General features: G+C 39.8%; 1 protein-coding gene and 1 non-coding gene across 9 annotated transcripts in view; one reads left to right on the top strand and one right to left on the bottom strand.

Annotated features, from left to right (window-relative positions):
* PRKN (parkin RBR E3 ubiquitin protein ligase) overlaps positions 1-16,759 on the bottom strand; it is a 1,234,790-nt gene that overhangs the window by 981,351 nt on the left and 236,680 nt on the right. For all 8 annotated transcript variants that reach the window (XM_024996692.2, XM_024996689.2, XM_024996685.2 and 5 more), the window contains one exon: positions 15,721-15,884. In XM_024996692.2, the coding sequence (XP_024852460.1) occupies positions 15,721-15,884 (164 nt within the window). The remainder of the gene's footprint in view (positions 1-15,720; positions 15,885-16,759) is intronic.
* On the top strand, positions 12,712-12,783 carry TRNAC-ACA (transfer RNA cysteine (anticodon ACA)). The gene has a single exon. It is a non-coding gene; the product is annotated as a tRNA-Cys (tRNA).

Here is a 16,759-nt window from a genome sequence, read left to right on the forward strand (position 1 = left end):
GAAGGTGGTCTCCTAAGTGGCCTGACCACCTGCTTCTTCCTTCTCCCTGTATTCTATCACACCCTCTACACAAGCCAGTCTTGTAACTTCCTGAAACTTACGGGTCTTCCTGTTGTCTGCACCCAAACAGAAAGCTCCCTACAAGCGGGGCAGGGCTTGCATATCCTGTTTACCACTGTTCTCCCAGATTATCAACCCAGACCAGGTACATAGAGTAGACACTTGGGAAACATTCCATAAAAGAATCGAAAATCACATCTAAATTCCTGAAAGCTATGTGCGAGGCTCCTCAGCACTTGGTCCAGTCCACCCTCCTAACGATACTGCCTACCACCTTCTTTCATTGTGGTCAGTAACAGAAAAAGACTGAATTTCTAAACTGTTCAGATCTTAGTATTATTTTCATATTTTATTATCTCTGCATAAAATGTCTTCACCCCTTTTCATACAGGAAACTCGTGATTATCTCCTGAAGTCTCAGCTCCTGATTCTCCTTAGACACCATTTGCTGCTCCTCTGGGCAGCACTTGAATGATGGTGATGGTGAGGAGGGGGAGGGCAGTGATGTGACTTGCAATTTCAGCAACTGACTGTAAGGAGTGCTTGCAATGCACCAGAGACGCTTACACATCCCTCACTAATAGAGACACATCTCGCACTCTCATAACAATCCTGCGAGGCAGGAATACTACTTTTCCCATTTAAGAGAAGGAAACTGACACATAGAAAGCTTAACTAATGTGGTGAAGTTCACAAAGCTAATGAAGACCAAAACCTGCCTTCAAACTCAGCTGGATGGTCTCTGTAAGTTGCAAACAATATTCATCCAGTCAGGCTGTAAGGCTGTTAGAAGCAGGATCTATATGGTACTCATGAGACTTAATGGTGTCTCAATAACATGATATTAAGTGAATGTTTAAAAAACCACTTATACAAATACAGAATGTGAGAACTGGCTAAAATGCAGACCTTATAAAGAAGAGCTAAATGTTTAAACTGACTATGCAACTATGTAAGTCAGTTCACTAATCCCAGAATAAAGTACTGGGCTACAATAACACGCACATCATACTAAGGGTGTGTGTTTGCTCCAGCACAGTCCAGACAGCTCTGGGGGTAAAGAATCTGGGTGCTGTGGTGAACCAGCCCATGCCTATTCGTAAGAAGGGACTGAGAACATTTTTTTCCAACTCTGCATTCAGAACCTCGAAAAAGACCACAGTGAGAGGATTTATACCACTGAACCTCGAAAGCGACATTTGGGCCTTTTTATTATGGAGAGACAGTTTGCCAGCAAACTGCTGTATTTAACCCAATTTGAGTTGCTGGAAGAACCCAGAAGGTTGCCTTGTGGAGGATGGATGGTGATTGAGAATGCTGTGGAGGGCGAGAGGTGGAACTTGAAAGCAGAATATACATCACGAAAGCACAAATAAATTTAATGAGAGACCAGGGTGTGAAATATCAACAACTGTCTATCCTCTATGTTATTTTTTATTTTCCAGTTTCAATAAAAACACAGTTTATAGATACAATATTCATTCAGAGATGTGGTCTGATGCTCTCTCCCATCAGTCTCTGGGAGTTGGTGATGGACAGGGAGGCCTGGCGTGCTGCGGTTCATGGGGTCACAAAGAGTCGGACACGACGGCGCGACTGAACTGAACTGAATATACAATATAAGCAAATTATGAAGATTGACCTATAAGAAATCAATCCTTTCTTTTTAAAGCACTCAAAACAGATAAAAAAATATACAAATTTAATCTAGCTTTAAATGACTACAGAATGTTAGGTTATGTAAATTTAGTATTGCCATTCTGCTTATATATTACAAAGATGAGTCATTTACGTAGGTAGAATAATGTTTTTCTCTCTTCAGAAAACCTCGTCTTCTTGCCCTCTGTTTTACATTGGAGTGACTCACAAACTCTTAAGTAGTAATCTCAAATTATTAGGTGCCCCTCATTAAACAGATTTTGAACACTAAGTTTACTTGTAAAGTTGTTTCTAAAATAAAATAGTCCAGAAATATCCAGCACATTAAAGAAAAAGGTAAACTACATTACTGTTTCATAAAAGGTTCTTTTCTTAAAATAACAATTCATCATTAAGATTTAAACCAGAAGAGCTCCCAAAACAATACACATGATGCCATCCTGAGGTTAGCCTGAGTGTAGGATAGGAATTTGGAAGGAGGCAAATGTGTTCCTTTTTGGAGTGTTAAAGCAAAATAATTTTCAACATGAACTTATTGCATATTAGAAAATATCTGTTCTTTTTGTGAATTACTCATTAAAGTAAATTAATAGTAGTCTAAAATGTGCTTATGTCTGTCCTTTGTAGGTATAATTTCACTTAATACACATAGAAAACCTATAAAAATACAAGCACTATTACTATCTCCATTTTATAGATGAGAAAAACAAAGACTTGAGAATGTAAATGATTTGCCCACCCTAGAAAGTCTGACTTGAGTGATTCAAACCACTTCAATATAAGCATGTATCAGAAAGTCGAGTAGAATTCTACCTAAATGATTTTACCTAGTATATGACACTCCTGAAGTTTTAACACCTCTGTTATATATGGCAGAGGCGTATGTTGGAGATGACATCATTAAAAAAAAAAAAAAAAAAAAACTGGACTAAACATAGATATAAAAGGCATTTAGCCTTCTATAGAAGCATGTACCTTATTGAAAAGAACTGACTGGGAGATAACAGGTAAACTGAGGAAGCAGGTGTTACCTACTCTCACAGGTTCCAAAGTTCTTAGTGACCAAGTATTAAGTAACATTGGAGATATCTTAGATAAACTTTTTATTTTTCTCTCTTTTCAGAGCAATGTTTGATGAATTATGCATATGTGGAATGCAAACACAGATTCAACTCACTTTGAAATACATAAGGATATAAAATGTACAGAAAATATCCTTGGCAAAACCTGTATTGAGTTTCAAAAGCCCACACATTTGAAACAAAGTTTGTGATGTCCTCCAAAACATAAACATCAGTGGGTTCTCACATTCCTCACTTCTGCTTCTAATGTCAGAATATTGCCATCAATTTAAAAAGCAGACCTTTATGCCATAATTAGTCTACCTATTAAATCATATGGGAATGCTGTCTCTGAATCCAAATAGATCAAGATCTGCTATAGAAGAGAAAATATATCATGGCAAGACAAAATTCAAAACCTTCAATGAAACACTGTTTACACAGATTAATTCACAAAGTTTATAACTTTCTTTCCAAAGAATCGCATTGCCTGGATGAATGTGTTTTTGTCTATGTGAAGATACATTTGCACGAATGGATAAAACAATTTTTTTTAATCTGCAAGTAATTAAGACTAGAGCACTCTACTGGCACTGTTTAAGTCATGAGCTTGCCTCACAGATCAGGAGTACTTGAGGTTTTGCTTCCATTAACTGAGTCTGTCCTCTGTTTGAGTCCAGGTCGGAGTGCGTCCTCTGTTTTAACATACGGCCCTTCCATTAACTGAGTCTGCCCTCTGTTTGAGTCCGGGTCGGAGTGCGTCCTCTGTTTTAACATATGGCCAAAAGATACTCTCATACCACACCCTTTAGTGCCTTAGAAACGTTAGTGTGGCAACCCTGACTTAACTAATGTTAATGTAATTTAACTTCTGCTGCTAAATGCCTGCAGACAATTGTATTCTTATCAATATTAAACCTAACAGTTGGAGAAAAAAATAATAAAGCTCTCCCTATCCTATTTAATTTTGCTTTCTCTATCCTATGAGCACCACTGAAGTTAGAACTAAAATAAATTTTCTTACACTTTTGACTTTATCTCTCATTATTCCATATCTAGAAAATGAAAGGCAGCAGTGTGAATATTTACCATTAATCTATTCCTTATACTCAGCTGTGACTCAAGCACACTTACAAACCAAAAGCAAAGGAGAATACATCTTCTCATACTGATCTAAGTGAGTTTGATATATAAGCTTTAAAGAGTGCTTTCATGTAAAAGTTTCATTGTACTATGACAATAATCTCAGGTTTCTTACAATTACTTAGTAAGAGGGAAGAAGCAAAACGCAGAATGTGGCTGATTAATCTCTGGTCTAGAAGCTTTAAGGTGAATGGCATAGACAAATTCCTGAGTCTTAAATTACTCTGTAAAGGATGTCAAAGTGTTACTTGCTCATTCCTGTCCGATTCTTAGCGACCCCATGGACTGTAGCCCACCAGGCTCCTGCATCTATGGGATTCTCCAGGCAAGAATACTGGAATGGGTAGCCAATCCCCTCTCCAGGGGATGCTCCCACCCTAGGGAAGGATAATAACTGTATTAAATAAAATCTTAAACAAACAGGTCAATTGCATGATGGAATTTAATCCAATAACAGAGAAAACAAAACAGAATATTTGAAATGAGGACTTCAGTGAAGAGTAATCAAATTTCACAGTGTGCAATCACTCCTCTTTGTCAGGTTTCTGATGAGTCAGGCTTTGCCTTTCTTACGCTAATAAAATAGATCCTAGGTTAAGATCAGGAGGATTGGGTTGCTGTGGATCCAGTTTCACTCCCCCACAGATTTTCTGCCTTGCAATCTGAACACAGTAAGGGCAATGGGATCGTCTGTGAGACGTAAACCCATTAAATAAATCCACAGGCTCTGTATCCTCGGCCTCTTACAAGCTAAAAGAATCTCTCTTTTTTTCCCCTTCAAGTCTGTATTTATCCGTGGCAATCCTCAAAGATGTTTCATAAGTCCGCAGGGGCACACCAATGTCAAGACTTCCTTTCAACAGAAAAATAACATTTTTGAGGGTTCTGAATTATGCAAAGAGGTAAGTAATTTTGAGATCCTTTCTGACACATATAAATAGCCAGACACAAACAGATAAAATAAGGGTCTTTCTGAAATGAGCACTCGCTTTGTGCAGATTACTATCCTTTGATTCTAGACCCTGACACTTTGCACTAGGTGTCAGCTGCCACAGTAACACAACAGCTGTCTGGAGGAACTCAAGTGGGTATCTACATTTTTACCCACATGAATATCGCCAACAGTCAATTCCAGTAGCGCATCAACCCTCTGGGAAAAATTCCTGTCTTCTTCCTGAAGTGTCTGAGGATCTCATTTACACGAAGGTACACTTAAATACAATGAAACCGTACAATGATTGTTCTCGGTATAATGGTATCTAACCTGGCTTCCTTTTGTCTTACAGTCAGAGAAAAAAAGGAATTTTACGTAAAACATGTTGGCCATTTATACTGTAATTTGCAGAATGTTTCTTTTATACAAAAACAAAAAAATCATGGTGGAATTTCACTGTAGGTTCTAATCTGGCCTTTTTTTTTTTTTTCTTATAATAAAAAGTTAAATAAATTCAGCTTATAAATGAAACCATTTCATCCCTAAGTTCCTTCTAGTATATAAGTTTACATGGTCTTCCCTAACCAGTATATCCACCATGGTTCCATGAGCTGCTCATTTATTGCCTGAGGCTACAGTGTATCACTCCCAAATCGATTTGGAAAATGTACAACTAGAGCACCAATCGTTAAGAACTGTATATTTTCATTTATTTGAAATAATCGGTACAGCCTTTGAAAAGAAATACTAATCATGTCGATTTAGACCTACACGGTGCTAAGTAGTCTCTTTAATAATTCAAAAAAGATGCCTTAATAATTTTATAGGTTGTATTGACCTATTGACTTTTATTGTGAATTAATCATTGTCCCTGAGAATCAATTAAATTATTTTCCAATTTCTTGTGCTGAAAAATCTAACATAAATAAATACTGTTCCTTTAAAACAGCTGTAAATAAAAAGCCTGTTGATCTTCTATGGGAAAGAGGGAAGAAATTAAATTTTTCTGTGATTTTTTTCAAAATTAAACATTATACTGAGATATTGTAGATTTACAAGTTACTGTCAGAAATATTACAGAAATATCCCAGTTCTCTTTTACCTGTTCCCCCCTTGACAACATCTTAAGAAAATACAGTATATCATCACAGTGATATTACTGGTAACAGTCAAGACCCAGAACATTCATCACCAGGGGGGTCCGGGCAGTTGTCCTGTTGCTGCCACACACTGTTCTCTCCTGTGCCCACACCCTTCTTTACCCTTCGTACCCACTCATTCCTCCTCCATTTCTCCGAATGTCTCCTGTCAGAAATGCTAACCTAATGGCACCGTCTGGAAAGTGACCTTTTGCAACTGGCTTTTTTTTCACTCAGCATAATTCATCCAAAATGCTGTCTACTTCAATAGCGGCTTTAGTGTTTCTTATCACTGGTATGGATGGACCACAATCTGCAGTCTCTTCACCTGTTGAGACACATCTGGATTGGTTCCAGATTTGGGCTAATATGGATGAAGCTGCAAAATAGTCATACACTGCTTTTGGTGTCATATAGGAAATACAAGTTCAGTTTTGTAAGAAACCATCATACTCTCCACCAGAGTGGCTATACTATTTTATATCAGCGGCCCAGTTTCTCCACATGCTCGCCAGCATTCAGTGTTGTCACTGTTTGGCATTTTAGTCTTTCACCTATCCTAGTGGTTGCTTCGGGCTTTTACATTCATGACTTGCCATATTGTGCTGCGGTTGACGTTTTATAGGTTCAAGTATAGAAATCTTACTCCCTTTATGTCCCTTTATCTCTCTCTCTATATTTGTCTTAAACAGTTTTTCTTCATTTAGAACTACATAAGGCATTGTTATAAATTTTTCTTCAACCCTGAAATATAATTTAGAACACTAAAGAAGAGAAGGAAAGTCAATTGTCTTTAACCATATTTTTGCTTACTGTGTTCCTTCTTCCTTTCTTCCTTCCTGATGTTCCAAAGTTCTTTCTTGTATCATTTTCTTTCTTATTAAAGAATTTCCTTCCTTCATTCATTCTTAGAGGGTAGTTGTGCTGGTGAACAATTTCTATTAGCATTTTTCCATGCAAAAATATATTGACTTCTTTGTAATGTCTCTGCTTTTTTCAATATGCTATCTAGGTTTGTCATAGCTTTCCTTCTAAGAAGCAAGTGTCTTTTTAAGTGTCCTTACATAATGAGGCTTTTATTTAAACTTTCTGTTTTCTATGACATTGCTCCGGCTGCAAAAGGGAGGGTCCCACTTACTACTGCCAGTAGAAACAGAAGCCCAAGTCCCCCACTTGGTATCTGTTGACACATGCCATGAGGTGAGGGCTCCTCCTCATTGCTGTACGGGGGTGATTTCAGCCCCACACGCAGTGTCCACTGTCAGTGTGCTAGAAGTGGTCTTGTTACTGCTTTAAAATGCTTGAAGGCCTGACTCTCCACTAGGGCCCTTCTGTGAGCACCTCGGAAGTGATGGGGAGGGGAACCTTGCTGCTGGCAGGAGCAGGTGGAAGTCTCACCTTCCAACAGTCTTCTCTGACCACAGCAGTTACATAAAGCACATCGTAACAGTCTCACAAGGGGGCAATCTAGGACCCGCGCTTGCACTCCTCACTACCGGGGGCGGTGAGGGTAGGGCCACAGTTCTACTGTGTGTTTATCTGGCAAACTACAGCAATCGTCCAAAAGGTTTTCATATTTTCAGTAAAGTCTGCTCCTTGGCTTGAGAGAAGACTTTTTTTTTTTTCTTTTTTCCTCTTTGCATATGATGGCATTTCTAGGTGCTAGTTTCATCAGCTTCAAGTACTGAATATATTTGATTAAAAAAAAAGGAGAAGAAATTCAAGCCCATATTATTCCTTGGGCCCTGAGGTTTCGAACTAGTTTGCATTCCTTTTTCTTCCTTTCAGCATCTTTATGTTTGTTTTATGTGTAATGTCCACAGTTTTACCAAGAGGAGTAGGTAAAAGTCTGTGTATTCCATGTTCCCAGATATAAAATCTGTGCCAGATGACATATTTACTGAGGCCTCTATTTTTGCCATTTTTATTTACTTCTTTAAGTAAGTAAGTGAAAGTCGCTCAGTCGTGTCTGACTCTTTGCAACCCCATGGACTATACAGTCCATGGGATTCTCCATGCCAGAATACTGGTGTGGGTAGGCTTTCCCTTCTCCAGAGGATCTTCCCAATCCAGGGATTGAACCCAGGTCTCCCACATTGCAGGCGGATTCTTTACCAACCAGCTGAGCCACAAGGGAAGCCCTTAAAGCTATTAAAATCTTCTTATAACAAAATAGAACATATTAGTGTACAAAGAAAATAATTATACTCAAACGGTGCTTCTCCAACTGGCCTGTGGACATATCCTTCAGGAACTGACTGTTCTATGAAACTGATCAAAATGTTGTGGTATCAGATGGATTATAACATTAAAAAATATATTTTACCATTTGAAAAGATGAAAGTACTTTTTAAAATCTAAATATTTTCAAAATAAGATTATGGTCTTAAGCTATAAATTCCCAGGTGCTTGGCAAAAGGCACCAAAAAACAATTTCTTTCTAGAAGAAATTGAGACTCTAAAATGTGAGAAATACTACCCGACTCCTGGGGTGACCATTTGTCTCTGTCTTCCCAGGGCACTGTCAGCATCCACTTTTTTTTTTTTCCTGGAATAATCATTAATAGAGCCATCCTTCACATACGATGGGCTCGATTTTGTATACCAAGCTATAATGGTCACATTATCTATGATCATTATGAAAAAATATACAGAAAGTAAAAGCAGGTAGGAGAATCCCAACCAGTGTTTGCGTCCCCCGGGCATTCCACCTTCTCTTCAGTACACCGAGGCTTTTATTCAGCCTTTCTTCGTGGAAAGCAGCTCATATGCTGGTTCACATTCTTCTTCTCAGCAGCAACTTCTCATTACACTTTCTGTGCTTTACAGTGTAAAGTATAGCATCTCTGGGGCTTCCCAGGTGGCGCTAGCGGTAAAGAATCTGCCTGCCAAAGCAGGAGACCTAAGAGACTCTGACTGGATCCCTGGGTCGGGAGGAACCCCTGGAGAAGAGAATGGCAACTCATGCCAGTATTCTTGCCTGGAGAATTCCATGGACAGAGGAGCCTGGTGGGCTGCAGTCTATGGGGTTGCAAAGAGTCGGAAATGACTGAACAACTAACGCAAATACCATCTATAATAGTAGCACTGCCGCTGCCAAGTCGCTTCAGTCGTGTCCGACTGTGTGTGACCCCATAGACGGCAGCCCACCAGGCTCCTCCTCCCTGGGATTCTCCAGGCAAGAACACTGGACTGGGTTGCCATAGCACTAGACGATTGTAAACATGTGTTCTAACACTGTATAAGAATATCAAGGAACACTAATATTTGGCTAATTGCATACCTTAATAATTCACAACCATCAAACTTGCAGTTAGACGTATAACTCATTAGTCTGCAGTACAACACTTGCGTGGAAACAACTCACCAGCTTCTCAACATCTAAGTCACTAAACTGTGACATAACAAATGTTGTAGAAACATAAATAGTTTGCTTTTTAATAACCCACAGGTATACTTGAGCTTATAATCCAATATAATAGAATTTGATATAAATGAAGGAAAAAAATTATAAGATTAAAGGTGTGATATACCTATTAGCCAATAAAGAAAAAGATTATTATTAAATATAAAAACATATAAGCCGAATTAGAGGTCTCCTTGTACACTTTCCCCTATCGTTTGAATTTTTATAACTATCACATATTAATTCTATAATCAGAAAAATAAAACCTAAGTTTATGAAGTGGGAAATGATAATATTGGAAAAAATCTGAAGGATATTAAGAAAACATCAACTTTCAAAACTTCAGCTAAACAACATTTACTTACATTCGAGGCAGTTGAAAAAACACATAGGGTATTCACAAGGCTCTTGTGTGAAGTCTTTGAAGTTTGAAAATTTAGCAGGTTCATTAGAGATATGACCAAAACAACACATAATATTTTTTAAAATAGGTAAATATTCTTAAAAATGGACACAGTTTACTTTGTCAGGGAACATCACTTATCATTACTCACAAATTTTGAAACACGTATTGTGTATCACTAAAACATAGCCAATTAAATAATTTGGCTTCTTAGGGTCATTTATTTTTAATATTTACAAGCTATTAAAATCTTAATGTCTCTGATCTTCCAAATTCAGACCTTGTCATATTACAAAGCTTAATAGGGGTAATAAACTGATGTCTTTTAATACTTCTTGCAAAAATGACCTATTTCACGAAATGATGGTCTCCAAATGTGTATATACTTGTAAACATCATTAAATTGAATATTTACTGAAAGGAGTTTTTGACCATTCATCTGAATGAACCCTTTTATAACGCAAACATTTCTATGTAAAATAAACAGTCATATTTTATGTTCTACTTTGAAAATCTAATTCATTATTACACACTAGTTAAATATACTGAAGTTTCTCATATCCTGGTTGTGATGGTTAATTTTGTGTGTCTGTCTGAGCCATGGACTGTCCAGATATTTGGTCAGATGTCAGTCTAGCTGTGCTCAGATGAAATTAATACCAGCATCAGTACACTGAGTAAATCAGATGTATCTCCTCAATGCACATGGACCCCATTCGCTCAGTTCAAGGTCTGAAGAAAACATCTGACCCTCCCACAAGTAAGAGGGAATTCCTCTTGCCCAATGGCCATCTAGCTGGGACATGGTTTGTTTTGGTTTTTTTTTTGGCGAGGGGGTGGGGTGGTGGACAGCCTTTGGCTTGAACTGAAGCATTAGCTCTTCCTGAGTTGCAGGCCTACCAGCCTTCATACAGGAACACCTCCATCACCTCTTCAGTTTACAGGTCCTCAGACTCTGAATGAAACTTAAGTTTGCTGACAGATGCAGATTTAGGGACTTGTCAGCCTCCAAATCTGTGCAACCAATTCTTTGTTATCTATCTACCTATCTATTTTGTCTCTCTGGAGATCTCTAACTAATACACTTGGTTAATAACCTATACTGATAATATTAATAATAATAAAGCTCATGTGAATACAGTGAATTCTGCTCAAACAAAAATGTTATCTAAATTCTCAAGTCCCTGTAATTTAACAGTTAGTCTAATTGAAAATTTTATCAGTTTTGGCATATACAGCTATGTTAGAACCTTAATTTCCATGTATAATTTTGAGGAATAAATTGATGATTATGTAAAGGTGATTCAGGGATTCTTGATACGCAATGTGTTAGAACTGGAGGGTAGGAGAAAGGGTGACATTTGAATAGTCCCTGAATACTCTGTTACAAGAACCGACAAAGAAAAAAATATCAGTTCACTGGGAATAATATGTCAGACACCAATATTTTATATTACATACTTGTCAGCATAAGGAAAATAATAAAAACATGGACAGAACCACTGTTTATGAAGTAGGAAAAATGTATAGGTCTTTCCAATTTACTTCTAACAAATAGAGTATGTGGCAGATATCTGCTTTATAAAAATACATTTTAAAAGCCATAATGTCGTGATGAATCTTTGCTGAACAGCACAGCCATAGGTGTCTATTTTTAGTAAATATCTGAGGAATAGTCGTCTTTGTAAGTTTTCTGAATTCAAATTCTACTATTCTAAGTAAAGCCTGTAAATGTGAAGGTCAAACATCTATTTATAAACTCCACAAAGTTCTTTTCAGTTAAAATGTATAAATATTACACACACACACACATTTTACTACCCCAGTAAAATATACATCCTATTATCATTGCCTTAACTGTTTAAATCATTGCAAATATACTCATCATAATTCATGATGAAGAGTTGTCACATTATTTAAGGTGATCACTTAGACCCTGATAATAATAAAAACAATAATAACAACTATGATAGTGATGATGCTAATAAATGCTACTATATAGACAGTGTTTACTATATGTCATACTCTGCTCTAAGAGTTTTACATAAATTAACTTAGTCCTCACAAAATCCCAATGAGAGAGGTATTATTATTAATTCAGTTTTACAAATGAGTAAACTGAAGTAGGACAAAGGCTAATAGAGTTTTGTCAAGAGAATATACTGGTCATAGGAAACACCCTCTTCCAACAACACAAGAGAAGATTCTACACATGGACATTACCAGATGGTCAATACCGAAATCAGATTTATTGCATTCTTTGCAGCCAAAGATGGAGGAGCTCTACATAGTCAGCAAAAACAAGACCAGGAAATGACTGTGGCTCAGATCACCAGCTCCTTATTGTAAAATTCATACTTCAATTGAAGAAAGTGGAGAAAACCACAATGCCATTCAGGTATGACCCAAATCAAATCCCTTACAATTATACAGTGGAAGTGAGAAATAGAGTCAGGAATTAGATCCGATAGACAGAGTGCCTGAAGAACTATGGACGGAAGTTCATAACATCATACATGAGGTGGTGACCAAAATCATCCTAAAGAAAAAGAAATACAAGAAGGCAAAACAGTTGTCTGAGGAGGCCTTACAAACAGCTGAGAAAAGAAGAGAAGTGAAAGGCAAAGGAGAAAAGGAAAGATATACCCATCTGAATGCACAGCTCCAGAGAATAGCAAAGAGGGATAAGAAAGCCTTCCTCAGTGATCAATGCAAACAAATAGAGGAAAACAACAGAATGGGAAAGACTAGAGATCTCTTCAAGAAAATTGGACACACCAAGAGAATACTTCATGCAAACTGAAACACAGAGGCCATATTCTCTAAGTATATTAGATACCGTTTAAAAAATTATTTTGCCTTAATTTGTAATATTAAAAACTAGATGCTCCCTATATATGTTGGCTTCCCTGGTGGCTCAGATGGTAAAGCGTCTGCCTACAATGCGGGAGACCCAGGTTCAATCCCTGGGTTGGGAAGCTCTCCTGGAGAAGGAAATGGCACCCCACTCCAGTACTCTTGCCTGGAAAATCTCATGGACGGAGGAGCCTGGTGGGCTACAGTCCATGGGGTTGCAAAGAGTCGGACACGACTGAGCGACTTCACTTTCAAACACTCTTATTATAGAAGATCATCTAGACACTTAGAAATGAATACACAACATCACAGAAAAAGCCTATGACATAATGTTAAGGGAAAGAAATTCACTACATAAAATTGCATTTTCACACTGATTACAACCATATCAAAGTCAGCCATGCACACAGTCAAGGGCTGTGAAAGGAACAACACAGCGCGGGAACTGCTGCTCCTCCATGAACTCCCTGTCTCCCCTTCCCCTTGATGACCAGATGAGCTGTGCCTGTGACAAAGGCCCGTGATTCATGCTGAATCCATGCAAGCTGGCTTTCTCCAACTACAGTCCTGGACCGAAGGTCCCTGAGTCACCACCACTGTCACCAAGTCCAAAGGCTCTTTTCTTCCTCATCCTCCGTGTTTTCACAGCACATGCATTCTTTACTAGTAATTTTCTTTCCCAAATTATCTATGAACATGTCAGTTGGATGGACAATGCCTCCTATACCGGCTCCTCTCCTGTTACCCAAGGAACTGCTTGTGCTGTACACTCTGCACCTTGGCAACTGAATCTGTTCCAGTTACTGCAGTACTTCCCCCACGCAGAGAGTCCTCAAACATAAAGCAAGCCCTGAGCTCCACACCTCCACATGACCATGTGTCAGCATCTCCCCCTGGCATTAACTCTTGTAATCTGTGAAACTCCTGCCAGTGATGAAACAGGATCTCCAGACTCGCATTTCCCTCCAGGGCATCTTATTTTGTTCTCCATCTCCTCTCACGAAACCTCAGTGTCACACGGGTCAAAGCTTTGTAAATTACAGCTCCCAATTCCCTTGTCACCCACCTTCACATCTCCTCTAGGTTCTACAGGAATAGGACCCTATGCTTGCTCCCACACACCTCTCACGCTCATTCTTATCTCCAGAATCCCACTTGAGTTTCAACTCACCCAGAAATCTTTATTGGTGACTTTCACTCAGCTGTTTCTCCTACACCTTTAAAATTTGGTAATACTTATATTTCAGTTTTCATATGGCAGTTACCGTGTTTGACATGTTTATGTTATAGCTATTAGTTTGAGCCACATGAAATCGCTGATATTTTTAACCTATGTAGTTCAATTTAGTATTATTGTTGATTTTAGAGGGCCTAAGTAAACAGCAGTCTCTAAGAAAACAGCAGTGGGTACTGCCTTTCTTTGGGATCCCCTCAGAAGCCCAGAATACTGTAAGTGTTTGTTAAAATCAAGAATCTTAATGAATCCATCCAGATACCTACACTGTATCTATCCATTTGTATAAATCAATTGTCTATAGTAATCGGTATAACCTATCCCCTCCAGTGGTACAGGTGAGAAACTTTAGAACCTGAAAACTTTGGGTAACATAAAATATTTTGGTTCAAGAAGTTGTTTTAAAATAATTTATGATGGGAACATTCTTGGCTTTAGAGTTTGGCAGGTACAGTAAAAAAAGCTTTCTAGTTGATTGAAATAAAAAAAAAAAAAAAAAAAAAAAACCCACCAAAACACTTTTCAACACAGGTACTTGCCTTATAAAAATAAATTGCCTAAAAGCAAAGCACAGCACCCTGTGTGCATAGTGAGCCTAGCAGACTGCTGTCAGAAGAGATGCTGGAGAAGGAGGGGGCAATTCACATTTCCATAGCGTCTCTCTTACAGCCAGATCCGAAACCCTTTCACAAAGCAGTAAATATCATCACCAGAAAGAGACAGCGATAGGATGTCAATAAAGTAGGGACTCCGGGTAGAGACACAGCATCGCACCACCACCACTGTTCTCAAGAGCAGGCCCCCAAACAGCTGCAAGCAGAAATGAAACTCATCTGTGCTGGTGAAAAAAAGGGGATGGAGCGGGGAATGTGTTTGGGGTTCTTCAGGATCACCTGAACCGTCCACAGAAAGCAACTGGTTTTCCATACTTTCTCAGAGAATGACTTCAATCCGTATGGAGGCCTGTTTGCTGGCTTCCCCAACACAAAACAGGTCTCCCCTCCCAGAGGAAGGCACTGCTCCCCAGTCGCCTACGCAGTTCACGCCTTCCCCTGCGGAAATACCAGCTGGGAATGAAGCCCCACCCCCACCCCCATGAAAAGATACAGCGCTTTGATGCTATGAGGAGCCCCGAGGTGCCCTCAAAGCATCAGGGACAGGAAAGAAAAACACTGGCTGCACCCTCTCCAACATTTCAGCGGCCCATTCTGGGGAACATGTTACTGAAACTTGGAGAAATTAAACACACAGGTGGACGTCCGCGGTGCGTGCGTCTTCCTCCACCGCCGGCTGGGGCGCTGATGGGCAGGCAGCTCTCCAGTCTGCTCCCAAGGCCCTGAGCCCCAAAACCTCCTCCCATCCTGAGCTGCGGCGGCAGACCCGGGACCATCCTCCAGGGGTCAGAATTGGGTTACAGATCCCTCCCGGCACATGACTGAGCAGCCGGATCTGGGACAATTTCTGTGACTCCTTCATTAAGATTCAAGTGGAATAAGTACGGTAGAAATTGAACACACCCAGAAACGGTGCCTTGCTGCGGCTGTAGTCGGTAAACATTTATTCACTAAGCCCAGTCTGTGCTCTCTCTCTCTCTCTCTCCTCTCTCTCCCAGTCACAGTTGTTCTTCTGATCGGTACCTGCTTGCTGTTTTAATGCATAATTAAGAAGGTCAGAATTAATGAAGCGGTGTGGAGTAAAGTTCAAGGAATCCCTAGGCGCTATTTATTCTATTAGATCTCAGGCATGAATGTCAGCTTGGCAGCGCAAGCTGCATAAGCAATGGGGCAGGCCGCAGCCCAGGAGCCCTCCACCAAGGGAGACTCACCTGCACTGTCCAGTCATTCCTGAGCTCCTTCCCTGCGAAAATCACACACAGCTGGTCAGCTGGAACCCCCTGTCGCCTAGCAACCACCTCCTTGAGCTGGAAGATGCTGGTGTCAGAATCGACCTCCACTGGGAACCCGTGGTTAGAGTTGAACCTGACAAACACTGGCCAAAAAACAAAAAAGAAGCTTTAGTCAAAACCCTCAAATGGCAATTGCATTTAATCACAATCCTTAATGGCAATGCAACATTTCTGAATTGATTTGCCCCTCTCCTGCCCTTTGATAAGCAGTCTGCATTTTCTTTCACTTATAAAGCTTAAGGCTATGGAGCAACATTTGGAGAAAAATGGAGTTATCCTATGGGATTTCCCTTTCATATATTAGTCAGTGACCCACAAACAAAATTGCATGCTCCCTTTGACATCCGTCCTGCAAAACAGGGGGGACTCAAGCAGAACACTTGCTTGATTGGAATTGTGAGATTCCCAAGAGTTTATCCAGGCGATTCAGCTCTGACAGCCTGTACAAACTCACAGGGCCTCTACAGCATCCCCCTTAATAAAAAATCAAAGGCATCGCGCTGGCACTCATGGTATAGCAGTGGAAAGAAATCAAACCACTTTCTGAACTAGAGTGAAGGCACGAGGTTGTGTCTAAGAGCCCGAGCCCTCATTGGTGGCCCCAGCCAAAAGGCTCCACGGGGTCTTACGGAAACATGTATTTGCCCCGTCTTTTGAAAGATACCATTTTTCTTGGAACCACTATTCTCCTCAAGGCCCAGGCTGGAGCCTTGCAGCCTCTCCCATGTCTTCTTGCTGCCAATGCCATCCACCTCCTCCAAGGCTCTTGCGTCTGTCCTTTCCGTTGCATTCCTCCAGTCACAGTGCTTATCAAGTCACGTCTTGATTCTTGCAGTAGCCTCCCAACTGAAGTCCTGTGTGTGTGTTCGTCGCTCAGTCGGGGCCAACACTTTATGACCCCATGGACTGCAGGTCCCAGTGCAGCCCACAGGCTCCTCTGCCCATGGAATTCTCCAGG

Source organism: Bos taurus, chromosome 9 (assembly GCF_002263795.3).
Source record: "Bos taurus isolate L1 Dominette 01449 registration number 42190680 breed Hereford chromosome 9, ARS-UCD2.0, whole genome shotgun sequence".
In the NCBI taxonomy this organism is placed as follows: domain Eukaryota; kingdom Metazoa; phylum Chordata; class Mammalia; order Artiodactyla; family Bovidae; genus Bos; species Bos taurus.